The following is a 17266-nucleotide window of genomic DNA, read 5'->3' as shown; positions in this document are numbered from 1 at the left end:
ACTCAGGCTCAGATAGATGAGGATATTCAAGATGAAATACAGGAACTAAAAACAGCTATCAAATGGGTTGCAGATCAATTAACAGATGTACAAAAACAAGTGATATTAAAATGTGATTGGAATTCTACTCAATTCTGTGTTACTTCTGTTCAATCATAGTGTCTATAACTGGGAGCAAATCAAATTTCATTTACAAAATATTCATGATAATGCCTCTCTGAATGGACAATTATTGCAAAAAGAAACCTCTGAAACCTTCTCTAAAAGTCTGCCCTCATCCACCAATCTGGAAATTTTAGCTGAACAACTAGCTGATGAATTATCTGGGCTAGACCCACGAGGATGGTTTCAAAGCATCACCCACAGCATAGGGTCTGGAATTGTAACTCTGGCGATTGTCTTGGCAATTATATTTGTTGTTTACTGTTGCCTTTCCGCCAAAGTTGTTAAAACTAAACAAACTCAAAAAGTCAGGACTTTTTACAAATATAATAAAATAGGGGAAATTGTCAGGGAATGTTTAACAGTGGGGTTCCTGGGTGCTGTTTCCTATCTCTCTTGAGCCCTCTGTTCCTTATCAGTCCCTATCAGGGGCCAGAGGAGCTGGCAAGCTGCTCCCAGGACTGAGATCATAGAGATGGGATGCTTGCATAGGATTTCCTTCATTAGCTTTTCCATTTGGTGAAAGGGATTACTTAGGACCCTCTTGTGATATGGATTGCCTTTTGGCCTTATAGCCTCTATTGCTCCTTGTTTCCTTGGTAACTTGTAAAGTCAGTTCTTTTGATCTTTATCTGAAGAAGCTACCGTGTAATACGGTATATATACTCTTACAGAATTCAATAAAGCACCCTTGCTCCACCAGAGACTTGGGTACCCATGTCCTTCTCTCTCTCTCTCTCTATTTCTGGCTGATTCCCTGGGGCATGAAGGCTGGCTGCATAACCCAGGGCATATTAGCCTCTTTCCTTCTTTCACTTTCTTATCGTCGACTCTGGACCACCAGATTCTGGTCCATTAAAGGACCTCAACAAGTGGCGCACAGAACAGGGGCCTGGTATACACAGTACTTCAGACGGAGTGACTCAGGGCCTATTGAGGCCAGTGAGTACAAGGACATGGGTCAAATGGCTGGAAAGCCCCCTCACTTTTCTACTTTACTTCATCATTTATTTAAAGTTCAGGGACTTTAGGTTTCGCGCCAACGAGTAGAGGCTTACCTTCAAACAATAGCTGAACATAATCCCTAGTTCACTGATGAAGGCAGTTTTGATTTAGAAATTTGGCAACCGGTCAAAGAGAATGTTGAACGAGCCGCCAGACGGGGAAAAAATATTCCAATTGATTTCTGGCCCCTGTGGGCTCTCAGTAAAGCTGTAATTCTGCCATTTCAAGGCAATTCTAGCCCTCCTGATATTCGACAACAGACAGAATGCTTATTACATGAACATGAATTTGATGATGAAACTTTACAAAAGGCCCAATTAGAACAACACAAAATATTTCAGAATTTTCCTACAAGCCCTGCCCTGGCTGCTCCAAATGCTCCTCCTCTGCCAACAGGCACGAATCCAAAAGTTTCTCTTTTTCTAGAACCTAATGATTCTGACGACTCTCCTGAGATACTCTGTGACACCAAAGCTGGCAATACTTTTCTGGATAATAATGATAAGTCTTTAGCACAAACTCATATTTGCAAAAAAATGCTGCCTACTCACTGTCCTTCACGACAGAGTCTCTCTGAATTGCTGACTTTGCAATCACAAGTCTCTGAAGCCGGTGGTTTTTCCCCCTTCCCAGTTTTTAGAAATGCTGACGCTCAAGGGCAAATAATACCTCAAAATGAAGGTATTAACCTTTTTCACACGCAACAAATGAAAAAGGCTGTAACTATGTATGGCCCAAATTCGCCTTTTACTAGAGAGATTCTAAATGCTATGGTGTCTTCTATTGGAACCTTTATTCCTTATGATTGGTAAATTTTAATAAAAGCTCTCCTTAAACCAGGAAAATATCTTCAATCGACAATGTGGTTTCAAGATTTAGCCAGAGATCATGCTAACAAAAACACTCGAGCTGGAGCTCCCCAAAACCAAATTACTTTAGAAATGTTAACGGGCACTGGACAATTTGATGCTATAGAAGCTCAAATACAATGCCCTCTTTGTTGCATAAACAATTAAAAACAGTGGCCCTTGAATCCTGAGATCAATTACTCCTCAAGGGGAACCTACAGGCAGCTACACTAAAATATTACAAGGCCCTAATGAAGCTTATGCTGATTTTTAAGCTAGATTAGAAACTACTATTTCCCGTACTGTAATCGGAGAAGAAGCTAAAAGGCAACTAGAGAAACTACTTGCTTATGAAAATGCAAATCAGGAATGTCAAAAGGCTATAGCCCCAAGTCATGAGACAGGGACTATTATTGATTATTTGAAGGCTTGTCGAAATCTAGGATCAGAAACTCAAAAAATGCAAATGCTAGCTGAAACAACGGCTGCTTGCTTTAAAAAGGGAAATGAGAGATGTTTTATATGCAGGGATAAGAACCATTTAAAAACGGATTGCCCTAAGAAAGCTAATAAGAAAACCTCCAAAAGTGTGCCCCCAATGCTGTAGGGAATGCATTGGGCCAAAGCGTGTAAATCTAAGTTTGATATTGAAGGAAAACCTATTTTGGGAAACTCCAAGCAAGGGACTCCCAGGTCCCCTTCAAGAAAAACCAGGGGCAAAATCCATCTTTTCCCTCAAACCCTCTACATCCAGCAGTGCTGCCATTGATATACCAACCCTAAATGATTTTCTCCTTTACCCTCAAGCAGTCCCTTCTAGAATACCTACCGGACTTTTTGGGCCCCTGCCCCCACAAACCTTTGGTCTTTTACTTGGCCAATCTAGTTTGACTTCTAAAGGGATTACTGTTCACCCTGGAGTAATTGATTCAGATTATAAAGGAGAAATTCAAATTATGATGTCATCTCAGATTTTATGGCAATTCAAAAAGGGGGACAAAATTGCTCAATTACTCCTTTTACCTTACATTTCTATTAACTCCTCTAATGATGTACAGACAGGTGGATTCGGCAGTACAGGTCAAAAACAGTCCTTATGGACATCATTGGTATCTGAATTTGCCCGACTGAATATAAATATCAAAATTAATGGTAAAAGATTTTCTGGTCTCCTCGATACTGGATCTGATATTACTATTATATCCAAACATTTATGGCCCAAATCCTGGCCTATACAAAAAAATCTCTTGCCAAATTGCAGGAATTTCTCAAACCAAAGTGCAAGAAGTTTATCAAAGTGTTCAAGTCTACCCATGTGATGGACCAAAAGGCCAACCTGCAACATTAAAACCTTATGTGACAGATGCACCCCTTAATTTAATAGGAAGGGATTTACTTATGCAATGGCAAACTCAGATTTACATTCCACATTTTTCCTAGGGGCCACTGCTCATTTAACAAATAATACAATTATAAAATAACTTGGAAGTATAACAAGCCCATTTGGACAGAGCAGTGGCCCCTTACAAAAGAGAAACTACAGGCTGCTAAAGAACTTATAGATACACAATTAGAATTGAAACATATCGAGGAATCTTGCTCTCCTTGGAACTCTCCTATTTTTGTTATAAAAAAGAAATTAACAAATGGCATCCCTTAACAGACTTTAGAAAAGTTAATGCATCTATGAAACCTATGGGTGCATTACAACCAGGAATCCCATCGCCTACCACTATTCCTCAAAATTGGCACATTAGTATTATTGATTTGCAAGATTGCTTTTTTAATATACCTCTACACCCTTTAGACCCAGAGAGATTCGCTTTCTCTCTCCCTTATCCTAATCATATAGGGCCTCATAAACGACACCGATGGACTGTGCTGCCTCAAGGAATGATGAATTCTCCCACCATGTGTCAGTACTATATAGCTAAAAGCCCTTGAGCCTGTGAGAAAACAATTTCCTGACTCTCTTGTTATCCATTATATGGATGATATATTGTTTTCGGTTCCATCTGTTTTAGGAACTCAACACATGTTTGATTTAGCTCAACAATGCTTAAAAAACTCTGGACTAACTATTGCCCCTGAAAAAAGTTCAAACCTCTACACCTTATCATTACTTAGGATTTGTTGTTAATAGACAATGTATTACTCCCCAACTAACTCAGATTCATACTGACAAATTATCAACCTTAAATGATTTTCAGAAACTCTTAGGTTATATAAATCGGATTAGACCTTCTTTAGGCATTGCTAATTATCAACTGACTAATCTATTTAATACTTTGAAAGGAGATCATGATTTAAATAGCCCTTGATCACTTTCTCAAGAGGCACCAGAGGAACTCTATTTGGTACAAAATAAATTACAGAAGCAATTTCTTACTCACATTAGACTAGATTTACCTTTAGAACTATTTGTACTCCCCTCTCTTCATTCTCCCATGGGACTCCTTGCCCAACAAGAACACCCAATAGAATGGATCTATACCCATTTTAGAGGAATAAAAGTCACTTACACCCTACCTTGATTTAACTGTTCTAATCATTATCAATGGAAGAAATAGGACTAAAACTCTAATTGGCTCGGATCCCCATAAAATTGTAACACCTGTCAATAAATCTCAATTCGAGAATGCCTTACAAACGTCTACTGATTTCCAAATAGCTTTTCTGGAATATTTTGGAGAAATTTCATTTCATTATCCTTCTAACAAGCTATGGAATTTCTTCAAAAATACTGAATTTATTATTTCCCGCGTCGTCAGCTCACAGCCAATACCTCAAGCTGAAGTTTTCTATATAGATGGGACTAAGAACGCTAAAGCCTCATTCCGGTCTCTCAAAGAATATAAAGTGTTTTACACTAAATTCCATTCTGCTCAGCAAAACAAATTATACGCTCTTATTCACATCACACACTAAAATTGCAAATAAAAAAAATTAAAAGGGGGAATACCCTGGAACATTGCTATCTTCCCTTTCTGAAGAAGACTCTACTAGATGCCAACGTAAGATATTCTCTAAACCTATAACTATTGTTAATACAGCTTTGTTTGTTTTAAATTTTTTAAACTTACCACAAGGAGATATCTTGACAAGAGCAGAGAAACATTTTGAGGAATTGAAGGCACCTAGGTGGGCTACAGTCCACGGGGTCGCAAAGAGTTGGACACGACTGAGCGATTTCACTACCCTTCTCTTCCTCTGCCCATTTGGTATCAAGACGGGTTCATTAAACAATGGAAATCTGGGAAGGGAAATCTTACAGGGAAAGGGATATGCTTGTATTTCCCCAGATGGATCCAACGAACTCACATGGCTTCCTCTTCGGAAGACTCGACCCACAGGGGCCCCCAGCATTCAAAATGGAAACGAAACAAAAAAACCCCAGGAGGAAGAAATTCCAATACCAGCCACGTTGACTCTAAAGATCTCCAGGAAGCACCGCCCTTGGCGACATCAACCTTATGAGTCCTGAAAACCTTACTGCTATGCTCGCTCCATTTGCATGTGTGACCCCCCTCCTCCCCATCCAGCTCGAGCCAGATTAACTAATCAGACTTACTGGGTTTACTTACCCAACCCCCCTTTATTGCAGGTCGTAGAATGAATGGAGAAAGGACTGATTGTATCAACCAATGACTACACCCATATGCCTCCTCCCTGTAACGTGAAGGAGCCCTAACACCCTGGGGAGGAGGGAAAACTAATTAACATTTCTTTAGGCTATGAAGTCCTTCCTTTGTGCCTGGGCCCAGGGGAATTATGCATAAACTTCAGCGGACAAACTTGGGCTTTCGTCCTGCCTCCAAAAGAAGACCTTTGGACATTGCTTGGATTATTTATTGCCCTTTCTTTGTGAACCATGTTTACACTACTGAAACTTTAGGGAAAGAGTTAGGGATAGAACAAAGAACAATATGTAAAGGGTTTACTTATAAGAACTTTAAGTATACTCCTGTTCGTTGGGACAAATGTCAAGCCAAATCAGGAAAACTAATATTTGTGGCTAGCCACACCATTGTCGACTGGGGACCCCACGGTATGTGGTTGTCTAACTGCTCGGATGATATTAACGGCACTGTGTGTGATTATGCTACTCAGGCAGCTTGGAGGGTTACTAACACTAGGATGGAACATTACCATGACAAAGGACTTCTTGGCTGGCTTGATGGTGGAATGGCATCCCCTAGTCCTCGGATCATTCTCAATAAACAAATTCGGCCTGAACAATGGGACTTATGGAAACTTGCTGCGAGCAACGAAGAACTTGGAACTTGGACTGGTCATTTCACAGGAACCAGTCATAGTAGTTACAGTAATTATTCTTTCACTATATCAATCATACTTCATACAAGCTTGTATTCCCCTTCCTTTTGTTTTAGCTATAGGAAACTTACAATTCAATAAGACGTTTTGTAACTTGTATAAATTGCAAATTGTATACCTGTCTTAAGAAATGAATCCCTTTTGATTCTTTGATCTCAACGTAATTTGTGGTTACCAGTAAATCTCCAACTGTTAGGGGAAGCACACTGATTGAAACCACCCACCCTGGCCAGGCACCATAGTAACCATTTGCATGAGTTGTTTTATGACAGGAGTTCCTGATGTAGAGTTCGGGAAAGGTCAAAAGGAAACACCGCGTGTCTGTCCACTTCCCAGAATCCCTCTTGCTAGCATCCATCTTGGCTGAGCGATGCGTGCGCCACCAGGAAAGACTCTGAATTAGAATGATTGGCCAAAGACTACCCAGAAACGAATCCCATCACCATAAAACCCAAGACTGCAAGCCACGCGCAGAGCAGTTCTCCTGGGTTCCCTTACCCTCCTGCTCTCCACCTGGGTGCCATTTCCCAATAAAATCTCTTGCTTGGTCAGCACGTGTCTCCTTGGACAATTCATTTCCAAGTGTTAGACAAGAGCCCAGTTTTGGGCCCTGGAAGGGATCCCCCTTCCTGCAACACAACGGCCCTGGGAAGAAGGTCCCATGGCCGGGCTTGCTTCCTGGGTACTTACTAAATCACTCTGACGATCTAAATGACTCATCGGATGGCTGATTTTTGGCATTTTGGGATTAATAGCTATTTGCACCACTGCTGCCGCTGACATTGCTTACAAACTTCAATTCAAACACATGATTTTATCCAAAATTGGGCTAAAGATGCTCACACTATGTGGGCCACTCAGGCTCAGATAGATGAGGATATTCAAGATGAAATACAGGAACTAAAAACAGCCATCAAATGAGTTGCAGATCAATTAACAGATGTACAAAAACAAGTGATATTAAAATGTGATTGGAATTCTACTCAATTCTGTGTTACTTCTGTTCAATCATAGTGCCTATAACTGGGAGCAAATCAAATTTCATTTACAAAATATTCATGATAATGCCTCTCTGAATGGACAATTATTGCAAAAAGAAATCTTTGAAACCTTCTCTAAAAGTCTGCCCTCATCCACCAATCTGGAAATTTTAGCTGAACAACTAGCTGATGAATTATCTGGGCTAGACCCACGAGGATGGTTTCAAAGCATCACCCACAGCATAGGGTCTGGAACTGTAACTCTGGCGATTGTCTTGGCAATTATATTTGTTGTTTACTGTTGCCTTTCTGCAAAAATTGTTAAAACTAAACAAACTCAAAAAGTCAGGACTTTTTACAAATATAATAAAATAGGGGAAATTGTCAGGGAATGTTTAACAGTGGGGTTCCTGGGTGCTGTTTCCTATCTCTCTTGAGCCCTCTGTTCCTTATCAGTCCCTATCAGGGGCCAGAGGAGCTGGCAAGCTGCTCCCAGGACTGAGATCATAGAGATGGGATGCTTGCATAGGATTTCCTTCATTAGCTTTTCCATTTGGTGAAAGGGATTACTTAGGACCCTCTTGTGATATGGATTGCCTTTTGGCCTTATAGCCTCTATTGCTCCTTGTTTCCTTGGTAACTTGTAAAGTCAGTTCTTTTGATCTTTATCTGAAGAAGCTACCGTGTAATACGGTATATATACTCTTACAGAATTCAATAAAGCACCCTTGCTCCACCAGAGACTTGGGTACCTGTGTCCTTCTCTCTCTCTCTCTCTATTTCTGGCTGATTCCCTGGGGCATGAAGGCCGGCTGCATAACCCAGGGCATATTAGCCTCTTTCCTTCTTTCACTTTCTTATCGTCGACTCTGGACCATCAGGTTCCGGTCCATTAAAGGACCTCAACAGGCGGGCAGTGAGCCTTCAGTGAGAATCACCCCTGCCTGTGCTGGCCCTCTCAGGCATCATGCTGGTGTCTTCTGGACTGCAAACTCCCTGCTGACTCTGCCGTGGCCCCTGCCCCGGGCCTGCCTCCCCACCCATGGGGCCTCTCCCTGGCTATCTTTCTCTCTGTTCTGTTGCCCTGAGTGTTCAGAGGCCCTGGCCCCTGCACCTTGGCCTCAGCTGAGCTTCAGGAGCTAAGAGGCCCAGGTCTAGTCTCTGCCCTGAGGCCCATGTTCTCCAGGTCAGGCTAATGTGCCCACTGAAGGGCCAGTAGCAGGGATGGGAACACCACCCAGAAGTCAAGCTTATCGGAAGCTCCCATTAGAGGTCACCCTATCTGTGACCAAGTCTGGGCTCCCCTCACCACTAGGTATCTCCATCTTAACTTCTACCCGCTTTTCCTAGGCCTGCTCTCCTATAGCAGCCCCTCCCAGGTATCCCATCACAGTCCCAGTCTTTCCACCTCCCCCGGGCCTGGGCCATCACTCCATCCTTTAAAGCTCCAAAGTAGCCACCTGGGGCAGAGGACTGCGTCTTCCTCGTACCTCCCACCTGTGATCCCCCATCACCTGGTCATAGGTCCTAACTGTATTCCTTCCTAGACCCCCTGGATTCCATCTCCTTAGAGCAGTCGGGGGTCTTGCCAAAATATAAACCTCTCTTAAAATCCTTCTCTGCCAGGTAAGATTCTTCTGAAATAAGGAAGAAGACAAGCATGTGTGCTCTCAGAATATTTAATATTTGCCTAGAAGAACTAGTTAAGTCAATAAGGCAAGAAAAATGAATAAGAGGTATAAATATTGGGAAGGATCTGATAAAAATGTCATTATTTGGAGGTGATATAATTACCTGCTTAGAAATAGCTTTCTTAAACTCCAGAAAAGCCTATTTTTAAAAAGCTCTTAACTGGACATGGAACAATGGACTGGTTCAAAATTGGAAAGGAGTACGTCAAGGCTGTATATTGTCACCCTGCTTATTTAATTTCTAAGCAGAGTCCATCGTGTGAAATGCTGGGCTGGATGAAGCACAACTGGAATCAAGATTGTTGGGAGAAATATCAATAAACTCAGCTACGCAGATGACACCACCCTTATGGCAGAAAGTGAAGAGGAACTAAAGAGTCTTGATGAAGGTGAAAGAGAGTGAAAAAACTCACTTAAAATTCAGCATTCAAAAAACTAAGATCATGCCACCCAGTCCCATCACTTCATGGCAAATAGATGGGGAAACAACAGAAATAGCGACAGACTATTCTCCTGGGCTCCAAAATCACTGAAGATGGTGACTGTAGCCATGTAATTAAAAAATGCTTGGTCCTTGGAAGAAAAGCTATGACAAACCTAGACAGCATATTAAAAAGCAGAGACATTACTTTGCTGACAAATGTCTGTATACTCAAAGCTATAACTTTTCCAGTAGTCATGTATGGATGTGAGAGTTGGACCACAAAAAAGGCTGAGTGCTGAAGAATAGATGGTTTTGAACTGTGGTGTTGGAGAAGACTCTTGAGTCCCTTGGACTGTAAGGAGATCAAAACCAGTCAACCCTAAAGGAAATCAATCCTGAATAATTATTGGAAGGATTGATGCTGAAGTTGAAGCTCCAATACTTTGGCCATCTGATGCAAAGAGCCGACTCATTCGAAAAGACCCTGGTGATGGGAAAGATTGAGGGCAGGAGGAGAAGGGGATGACAGAAGATGAGATAGTTGGATGGCATCACCAACTCAATGGACATGAGTTTGAGCAAACTCTGGGAGATGGTGAAGGACAGGGAGGCCTGGCGTGCTGTAGTCCATGGGGTCGCAAAGAGTCAGACACGACTTAGCAACGGAACAACAACAAAAAGGCACTTAAAAGGCTTCCCTTCTTGAGGCTTTCCTGGTAGCTCAGTGGGAAAGAATTCACTTGCCAATGCAAGAGATATGGGTTCAATCCCTGATCCGGCAAGATCCCACATGCGGTGGGGCAACTAAGCCCTTGTACCCCAACTATTGAGCCTGTGTTCCAGAGTCCCAAACTGCAAGTACTGAAGCCCACATGCCTAGAACCTGTGCTCCACAACAAAAGAAACCGCTGAAATGAGAGAGGCCTGCCCTCCACAACTAGAGTGTAGCCCCCACTGGCCAGAACTAGAGAAAAGCCTATGCAACAATGATGACCCAGCATAGCCAAAAATAAATAAATACAAATTTTAAAAAGACTTCCCTCAACACAGCAACAAAATATAACCCTTGTCCCCGCCCCAGGCTGCCATCACCCTCAGAAGCACAGACTCCTCCTTAGCTCGGCATTCAAGGCCGTACCTGGCCCCTCCTGTTTCTTCTCCCACTCTCTCTCTCACTCACTCGCTCACCCACTCTGATCACTCGGACACACTCACATGTCCTCCACACCTTTGTACAGACTGTTCTCTCTGCCAGCAGTGACCTCACCCTCACCTTCTCCAGCTGCCAACTCCTTCACGGCTCAGCATAAGATGGCTCCTCCTGCAAGACGCCGTCCCTGACCGCCTGAGCCCCAGACCACAGTCAAGACCTCCTGCTCCGCGCCTGGTTCCTGACCTGTGCATAGCTTCTCCCATAACTGAGGGGCAGGTCCAGGGTCTGGGGCATCTTGCCCTTGACCAGAGCCCCCCAGGGCAGGGAGTGGGTCAGACCCAGCGTCCAACCACCGCAGGTGCCCAAGGAAAACAGATAAGCAATGTCACGTAGGAGCATCAGCCCATGGGTGTGCAGACACTTTTGTGACTGTGGCGTCCCCTGGGGTGTGTGTGCCTCAGAGGGTCTGTGAGTGGCTCTGTCCGTGAGTCTGCATCTGTCTGCTTTCTACCTGTGTGTGTGTGTGTGTGTGTTCACTGTGACTTGAGCTGGCATTCTGGTCTGGGCTCTAAGCGGAAGCCGTTGGCCCAGAAAGCCACTGGCAGAACCGGAATTGTCCTCACGCCTTCGAATCCCCGTCTACCGCCCACAACACCCCAGAGGCCTTCCTCCTCTACCTGCGTGGACATACCTGCTGGGTGAGTAGACGCTGGACCCCAGGCAGAGCAGGGCCACCAGGAGAAGCCGGCGGGGCCGGGTCCTCAGAGCGGGACCTGGGCGGTGGGGCCTCTGGAGCAGCCAGAGGGATTGACCCACGGCTGGGGCTTTCCAGCTACGGTCACGCAGGCCGGCCTCCGCCCCACCCCCAGCCCCACCCTCCACCGTGAGCCCCACTTTCACTTTCAGCCATCCTCCCCCCACCCCCCGCCCTGCTCAGAGGCAATCATGCCAACCTTTGATTCCTGCAGCCGTGCGGAGCCCAGCCCAGGCTCAGGTCAGAGTCAGGGGCCCTGGTGGCTGTCTGCTTAAAAAATATTCACAGCCTGAAAGTTGAGACGTGCATTCCATTCGGTGGGAAGTTTTAGGACTTCAAGCCTGGGAGGCAGCACCTCAAGTACCCTGAGAGAACTGCTCCAAGGAGGGGAGCGGGGGACTGGTTATATTGAAGTTTTGCAACGAAAGGTAGTAGTCTGAACACCAAAAGGCTATTGTTAATTAAAGAAAACCAGATATCCCAAGTCACGGACTTCGGCACTTTTCTGTGTGTGGGAAGACGCAAGGGTCTGTCACTGAAATCTTTCCTTTCATCGCACCTCAGCTGTCAGGTCCTCTGCACCTTCACATCCCGAGCTTCCTTTCCTCAGGACCACCGTCGGGGGTGGCTGTCATCTGATGGTTGCTAGGCAGCAGGTATTTTTCTCCTTCCTGTTTCCCCTTGGGGCTCACAGGTTCACACTGGAGGGCTGCAACTGCTGACGATTGTGACACCCTTGTTTACTGATACGGCAGGAAATATTCCATCTCTCCTTCCCAGGTGTCTCAGCGGTAAAGACGCCAATGCAGGCAACACGGGTTCGATTCCTGGGTCAGAAAGATCCCCTGGAGAAGGAAATGGCAACCCACTCCAGTATTCTTGCCTGGGAAGTCCCATGGACAGAGGAACCTGGCAGGCTATAGTCCCTGGAGTTGCAAAAGGTTTGGACACAACTTAGCAACTAAACAACAACAATTTCTCAGGGTGAAAGAGAGGATGAGGGGGTAGCACTCTGGGGTCTGTAGGGAGCTGACCCTGCTGGGAACGGCTGGGACAGCCTGAAGGAGTCTTTTGGGCCTAGAAAAGAAAACAACAGTCTCAAAGGCCCTTACTGAATCATCTAACTTCGGAGAAAACAAAACAGAACTTTAGGTCCCACCCTGATGCTCCAGGCTGGTTGCATCTGTCTGGGACTTATCACCCCCTGTCCGGAAACCTTCCACCCCCTACACCCTCCCAGAAGACTCATCACCCCCTGCCCAACTACAAATGCCATCTCAACTAAAGAATACCCAAAACATCCCGCCTGATTAACGTTTCCCTTATCCCTTCCACAAACCTCCCTATAAATTTGGAGCCTCTGGGGAGCTTCCCACGTGGCGCTAGTGGTAAAGAACCCGCCTCCCAATGCAGGAGATGAAATTTGGAGCCTCCCTGACCCCTCTTGGTGCTCAGCCTGGTCGTTAGGCCAACTGTTGCCTCTCCATGCCTGAATAAAGGTAACCTACTTCTGTTGAGGTCATCTTTCCTTTTCTGCCTCGGCCCAAACTATACCTTACACAGCCTGTCCCTCCTGTGGTCAGATTGAGGCCCGAAGGAGCAGGCACCAACCGGCTGGAAGTGGGCACCCAGCCCATGGCGCCCAAGCCCAGAAGGACCCTTCCCTCCAGGGCGGAATCGTCAGCACCAGTCCTGCGCCCTGCCAAGCTCATCCTGAGAGCCCCGGTGCCCTGCCTGTGCTAAGAGCCCCGAGGGCAGACGTGGGGGAGCGGAGAGTGGGGATCGATGCAGCGACACCACAAGGAACATTGTAAGCCACTCATCAGGACCTGGGAGAAGGAGGGGGCCCAGAGGACAGACAGGATCGCACTCAGGGGCGAGGAGGGATGGCAGGGGTCAGCCCGCGAGGGCAGGCACGGAGGTGGGCCTCAGCCTGATTGGCCACCAGCACACGGCCCACTTCCCCACGGTGGCTCCAGTTAAAGACATTTAGTGGGAAGGGTCACTGAGATTTCCCAGAAGAGGCAGGCCCTACACCTTCCTGGGGGGATTCCGCTGCTGGCGTCCTAGGGAAAAAAACTTAGGGAAAATCCAGGGAGGACAGATCCAGGCCTGTTCACTCTGGCTGGAGCCACAGAGCTGTGGGGCAGAGCAGCAGAGGTGCTCCAGACAGCATCCTGGAGAGAATAGACACAAGCCTGTGGGCCATCCCAAGGCTGCCAACCCAGACATTCATTTTCTCGAAGTTCTGAGGGCTACAAGGTCCCAGATCAAGGTGCTGGCAGGGCTGGTTTCTCCCAAGGCCTCTCTCCTGGGCTGTAGACAGCTGTCCTCTCCCTGTGTCTTCACACGGTCACCCCTCTGTGGGTCTGTGTCCTGACCGCCCCTTCTCATAAGGCCATGTTGGACTAGGACCCCCTAAAATGGGCTTGTTTTAACTTGTTGTGGTTGTTCCGTTGCTAGGTCATATCCAACTCTCTGTGACCCCATGGCTCTTTAAAGACTTATCTCCAAATACAACCACACTCTGAGGTCCTGGGAGTTAAGACTTCAACAGAAGGAAGTTTTGAGGACAAAATCCAGCCCTCAGCAGACTGGAAGGCACCCGAGATGCTGCAGCACCTTGCTGTCATCCACAGACAGACCACGCTGTACCTGGAGATGCCAGCACCTCTTCCAGGAAGCCCTCTAGTTTCCTCTTGAGTCATTAGATCCTAGAGCCCTGGGTTCCCCTCTGTGAGGTGAGGCCATCAGAGTTCCAGCTCAAGCCTGTGAGGCACCGGCTACTTGGGCGAGCCGTCCCCCAGCTCAGGCTGGCCTGCCTGCTGGCTTCTGGTCCCATGTGTCTCTCCAACGGTCAGAGGTGAACAGAACACAACCTTGACAGAAGGAGGGGTCCTCGAAGAGACTACCCAGGACTCTTTGGTGGGAGCCCTGGGACTTTGTGGGGTAGCCGGTCCCCACCCATGTTGCACGGGGTCACCAACTCAGAAAGGCACAGGAACCCGCTACATGGCAGGCGAGTCCAGGTCTCTGCCTCTGAGGACTGGGTCTTCCCCTGGGGCCACGGGTGGTGCACTGCAAGGTCCTCAGTCTGCCCCTCCTGTTCTCCAGCTCAACGAGGCTCATCTGGGTGCTGGGACCTCCCGTTGTGGGTCACCTCCACTTCAGGGCCCAGGATGGGGGCGGGGGTTCTCCCAGAGCTCTTTCCGGCTCCCAGCTGCACCCCACCCCTGCCCAAACCTGTGTCCACTTTTCAGCATGAGGCTGGGATGTTTCTTTTGTCTTATTTCTAGGTTGTTTTCCCCAACTTTCTCAGTGAAATCCCTTCAGAAAAGTCCCAGCCTTGTCTCAGAGGAGCCTTGGGTGCAGGGCTGGTCTGGCCTGGGTCAGGAGAAGGCTGGGCCGAGGGGGCAGCTGGAAAGGCATGCACGGCTGGGGACCCAATGATGAGAACAAGTCCTGCTGCCTCATGCTGGACCGCACCACCTTCGGAGAGGCAATCCTGAGTCAGCCTCAGGTTCTTCTTCTTGTTGTTCTGTTGCTAAGTCCTGTCCGACTCGTTTGCGACCGATCCCATGGACTGTAGGCCACCAGACTCCTCTGTCCAAGGGGATTCTCCAGGCAAGAATACTGGAGTCAGTTGCCATGGCTTATTCCAGGGGATCTTCCCAACCCAGGGACAAACCCAGGTCTCCCGCATGGCAGGCAGATTCTTTACCAACTGGGCCACCAGGGAAGCCCAAGAATACTGGAGCAGCTGGCCTATCCGTTCTCCAGGGAATCTTCCCGGCCCAGGACTCGAACTGGGGTCTCCAGCTTTGCAGGCGGATTCCCCACCTGAGCTACCAGGGAAGCACCCAGCCTCAGGTTATTTCTCCATAAAACGGGATTGCTGTTGGGATTCAGTAGGTTCACCTCGGCAGAGTATCTGGGGCTCAGAGCAGGAAGGAGAGGGACAAGGACCACACCACCAGAGGCCTGCCCGCGTCTTCGAGGCTCCTGGGGAGGAGCCAGGCTACCGCACGCTGAATATAGGGGCCCAAAGTGCCCTAATTCCACCTTCACTGCTGTGGGGCCCAGGACAGAGCTCGGCCTGGGAACAGGACACCGAGGCTCTGGTCTCTACCCTTCACCGGCTGTGGGCCTGCGCGAGAGACAGTGTCTGTCTCCGAGCCTGGATCTCTCGAGCCGGATGCTGCGATGCTTAGGTATTCCTTGCCCGGCCTGCTGGTGGGCGGGGCTGTGGCGGCGGGGCGGGGCCGCCGGTGAGCTGGGCCGTGGCGGCGGGGCGTGGCTGCCGGTGGGCGGTGCATACGCCTGGCACCGCCCCCTGCACCTACCACGCCGTCTCGCGGGTCAGTGGCTGTGGACTCAGCCGGTTCTACTCGTTACGGGGCAGGCCCAGAGGGTGAGGCTGCTCTGCCCGGTCCCCACCTGGCTTCCTCCCTGGGCCCGACTCCCCCGTCCCCCTGCTCCTGGGGCACGACAGGGTCCCGGGACCCCCCTAGTTGAGGCGGCGCCTCTTCCCCAGATCTGCCCTGGTCAATGGTGAGCTCGAGGGTGGCGTTGCGGGCACTCGGGCGCTTAGGTCCCAGGCGCACCGGGAATTCCGCCTCAGCCCGGCTCTTTGTTGGCCGCGGGACCTCGAGAAGGTCGCAGTGACACCCTGCCCGGGAGGGGCGAGGATGAAATCTCAGCACCATCCCCCGCCACACACACACACATTCCACACCCGGAACCCCCCCACCTGGGAATGACTCCCGGCTTGCTCGAGCCCTGGACCCAAATCCCCCGTGTCCACAAGTCCTGGCAAGGCTTTCTGTGAAATGTCTGCCCCCTGCCCCCTTGTGGAGGCGACAGGAAGGGCCAGAGGAGGACGGGAGGGACCTTGAAGGACAGCCCAGCCCCCCTAACCCCCACCCCAAGAGGAGCCAGCCTGGGCCTATACACAGGCCACAGGTTTAAAATCAAAGCGGGCTGCCTGGCAAACTTCTGCACCTCTGCCTCCCAGCTCTCCTGCGTTTGGGGGATGGGCTATTTTTAGAAGGCAGGCGGGTTGAAGAAAGTGTCTTATTCATCCTGGAGGTTAGCAAGGCCTCTGGGAGAGAACAGAGGGGCCTGTGTCTCCCTCCACCTCCTCCATGCTGACCCCGACCTGGCACCACCCACTGGGCCTGTGGATTTACTGAGCTAACATTTACTCAGGGCTCCCCCTGCCAGGCCCTGAGCTTCCTCAGGCCTGGGTCAGGCTGGCCAAGGGCAGAGGGCCAGGTTGGGGTGATGGGAGGGAGGGTGGCACACCTGGACAGTGAACCCAGGCAGTGGTCAGGTTTCTGGGCCCCAGGTCCACCCTGACCAGTCAGCAGAGCCAAGAAGCCATGTCGCTGGACCCCTCGGAGGGACAGGACCCTCAGGTGGCTCAGGAAGAGGGGCTACCCAGTCTCCCACATGGACTGTCTGGCTGGCTGGGTGGCTTCCCAACTTCAGGGGTCCTGTGCTAGCTGAGGCCAGCACTAGCCTCGGACACCTCACTTCACACCTCAGTTTCCTCATCTGTACAATGGGACTATGCAAGGATTTAAAGTTTCAAGCTGGGACAGTGCACCCCACCCATGTACCATTCCTGTGTCCTACTGCCAGAGTGGGTAAAGGGTGGCAGGAGGAGTCCTGCCCTCAGGGGCCAGCCAGGACTGGAGGACGCTGGTCTCAGCCTCAGCTGAAGTGGAGCGGAGGGTCTCGGCAGGGCGCCGTAGGAGCAGACATGACAGCCGCACCAACCACTCCCACACCCGGCATGGAACACCCAGCCATCACTCTCGTCTGGTCAGCCTGGGCTCTGAGCAGAGACCCTCGCCTGGAAGGCCACTGGCAGGACCCAAACTGTCCTCAGCCCCTGGAATCCCCACCCAGT

General features: G+C 48.7%; 1 protein-coding gene across 2 annotated transcripts in view; it reads right to left on the bottom strand.

The window, feature by feature from the left end:
* Positions 1-11501, bottom strand: part of EXOC3L4 (exocyst complex component 3 like 4) — a 47253-nt gene extending 35752 nt beyond the window's left edge. The window contains exon 1 of one of the 2 annotated variants that reach the window (XM_043922172.1): positions 11290-11501. Coding sequence is in view for 1 of the 2 variants with exons in the window: in XM_043922170.1 (XP_043778105.1) it covers positions 5099-5133 (35 nt within the window). In the remaining variant the exon portion in view is untranslated. Of the gene's footprint in view, positions 1-5098; positions 5221-11289 lie in introns of those variants that run through there. The other variant, XM_043922170.1, reaches the window with a different exon arrangement.
* Positions 11502-17266: the final 5765 nt, after the last annotated feature.

Source organism: Cervus elaphus, chromosome 13, assembly GCF_910594005.1.
Source record: "Cervus elaphus chromosome 13, mCerEla1.1, whole genome shotgun sequence".
Lineage (NCBI taxonomy): Eukaryota > Metazoa > Chordata > Mammalia > Artiodactyla > Cervidae > Cervus > Cervus elaphus.
Note: the sequence above shows the minus strand (reverse complement) of the source record. Positions and strands in the feature narration are given on the sequence as shown.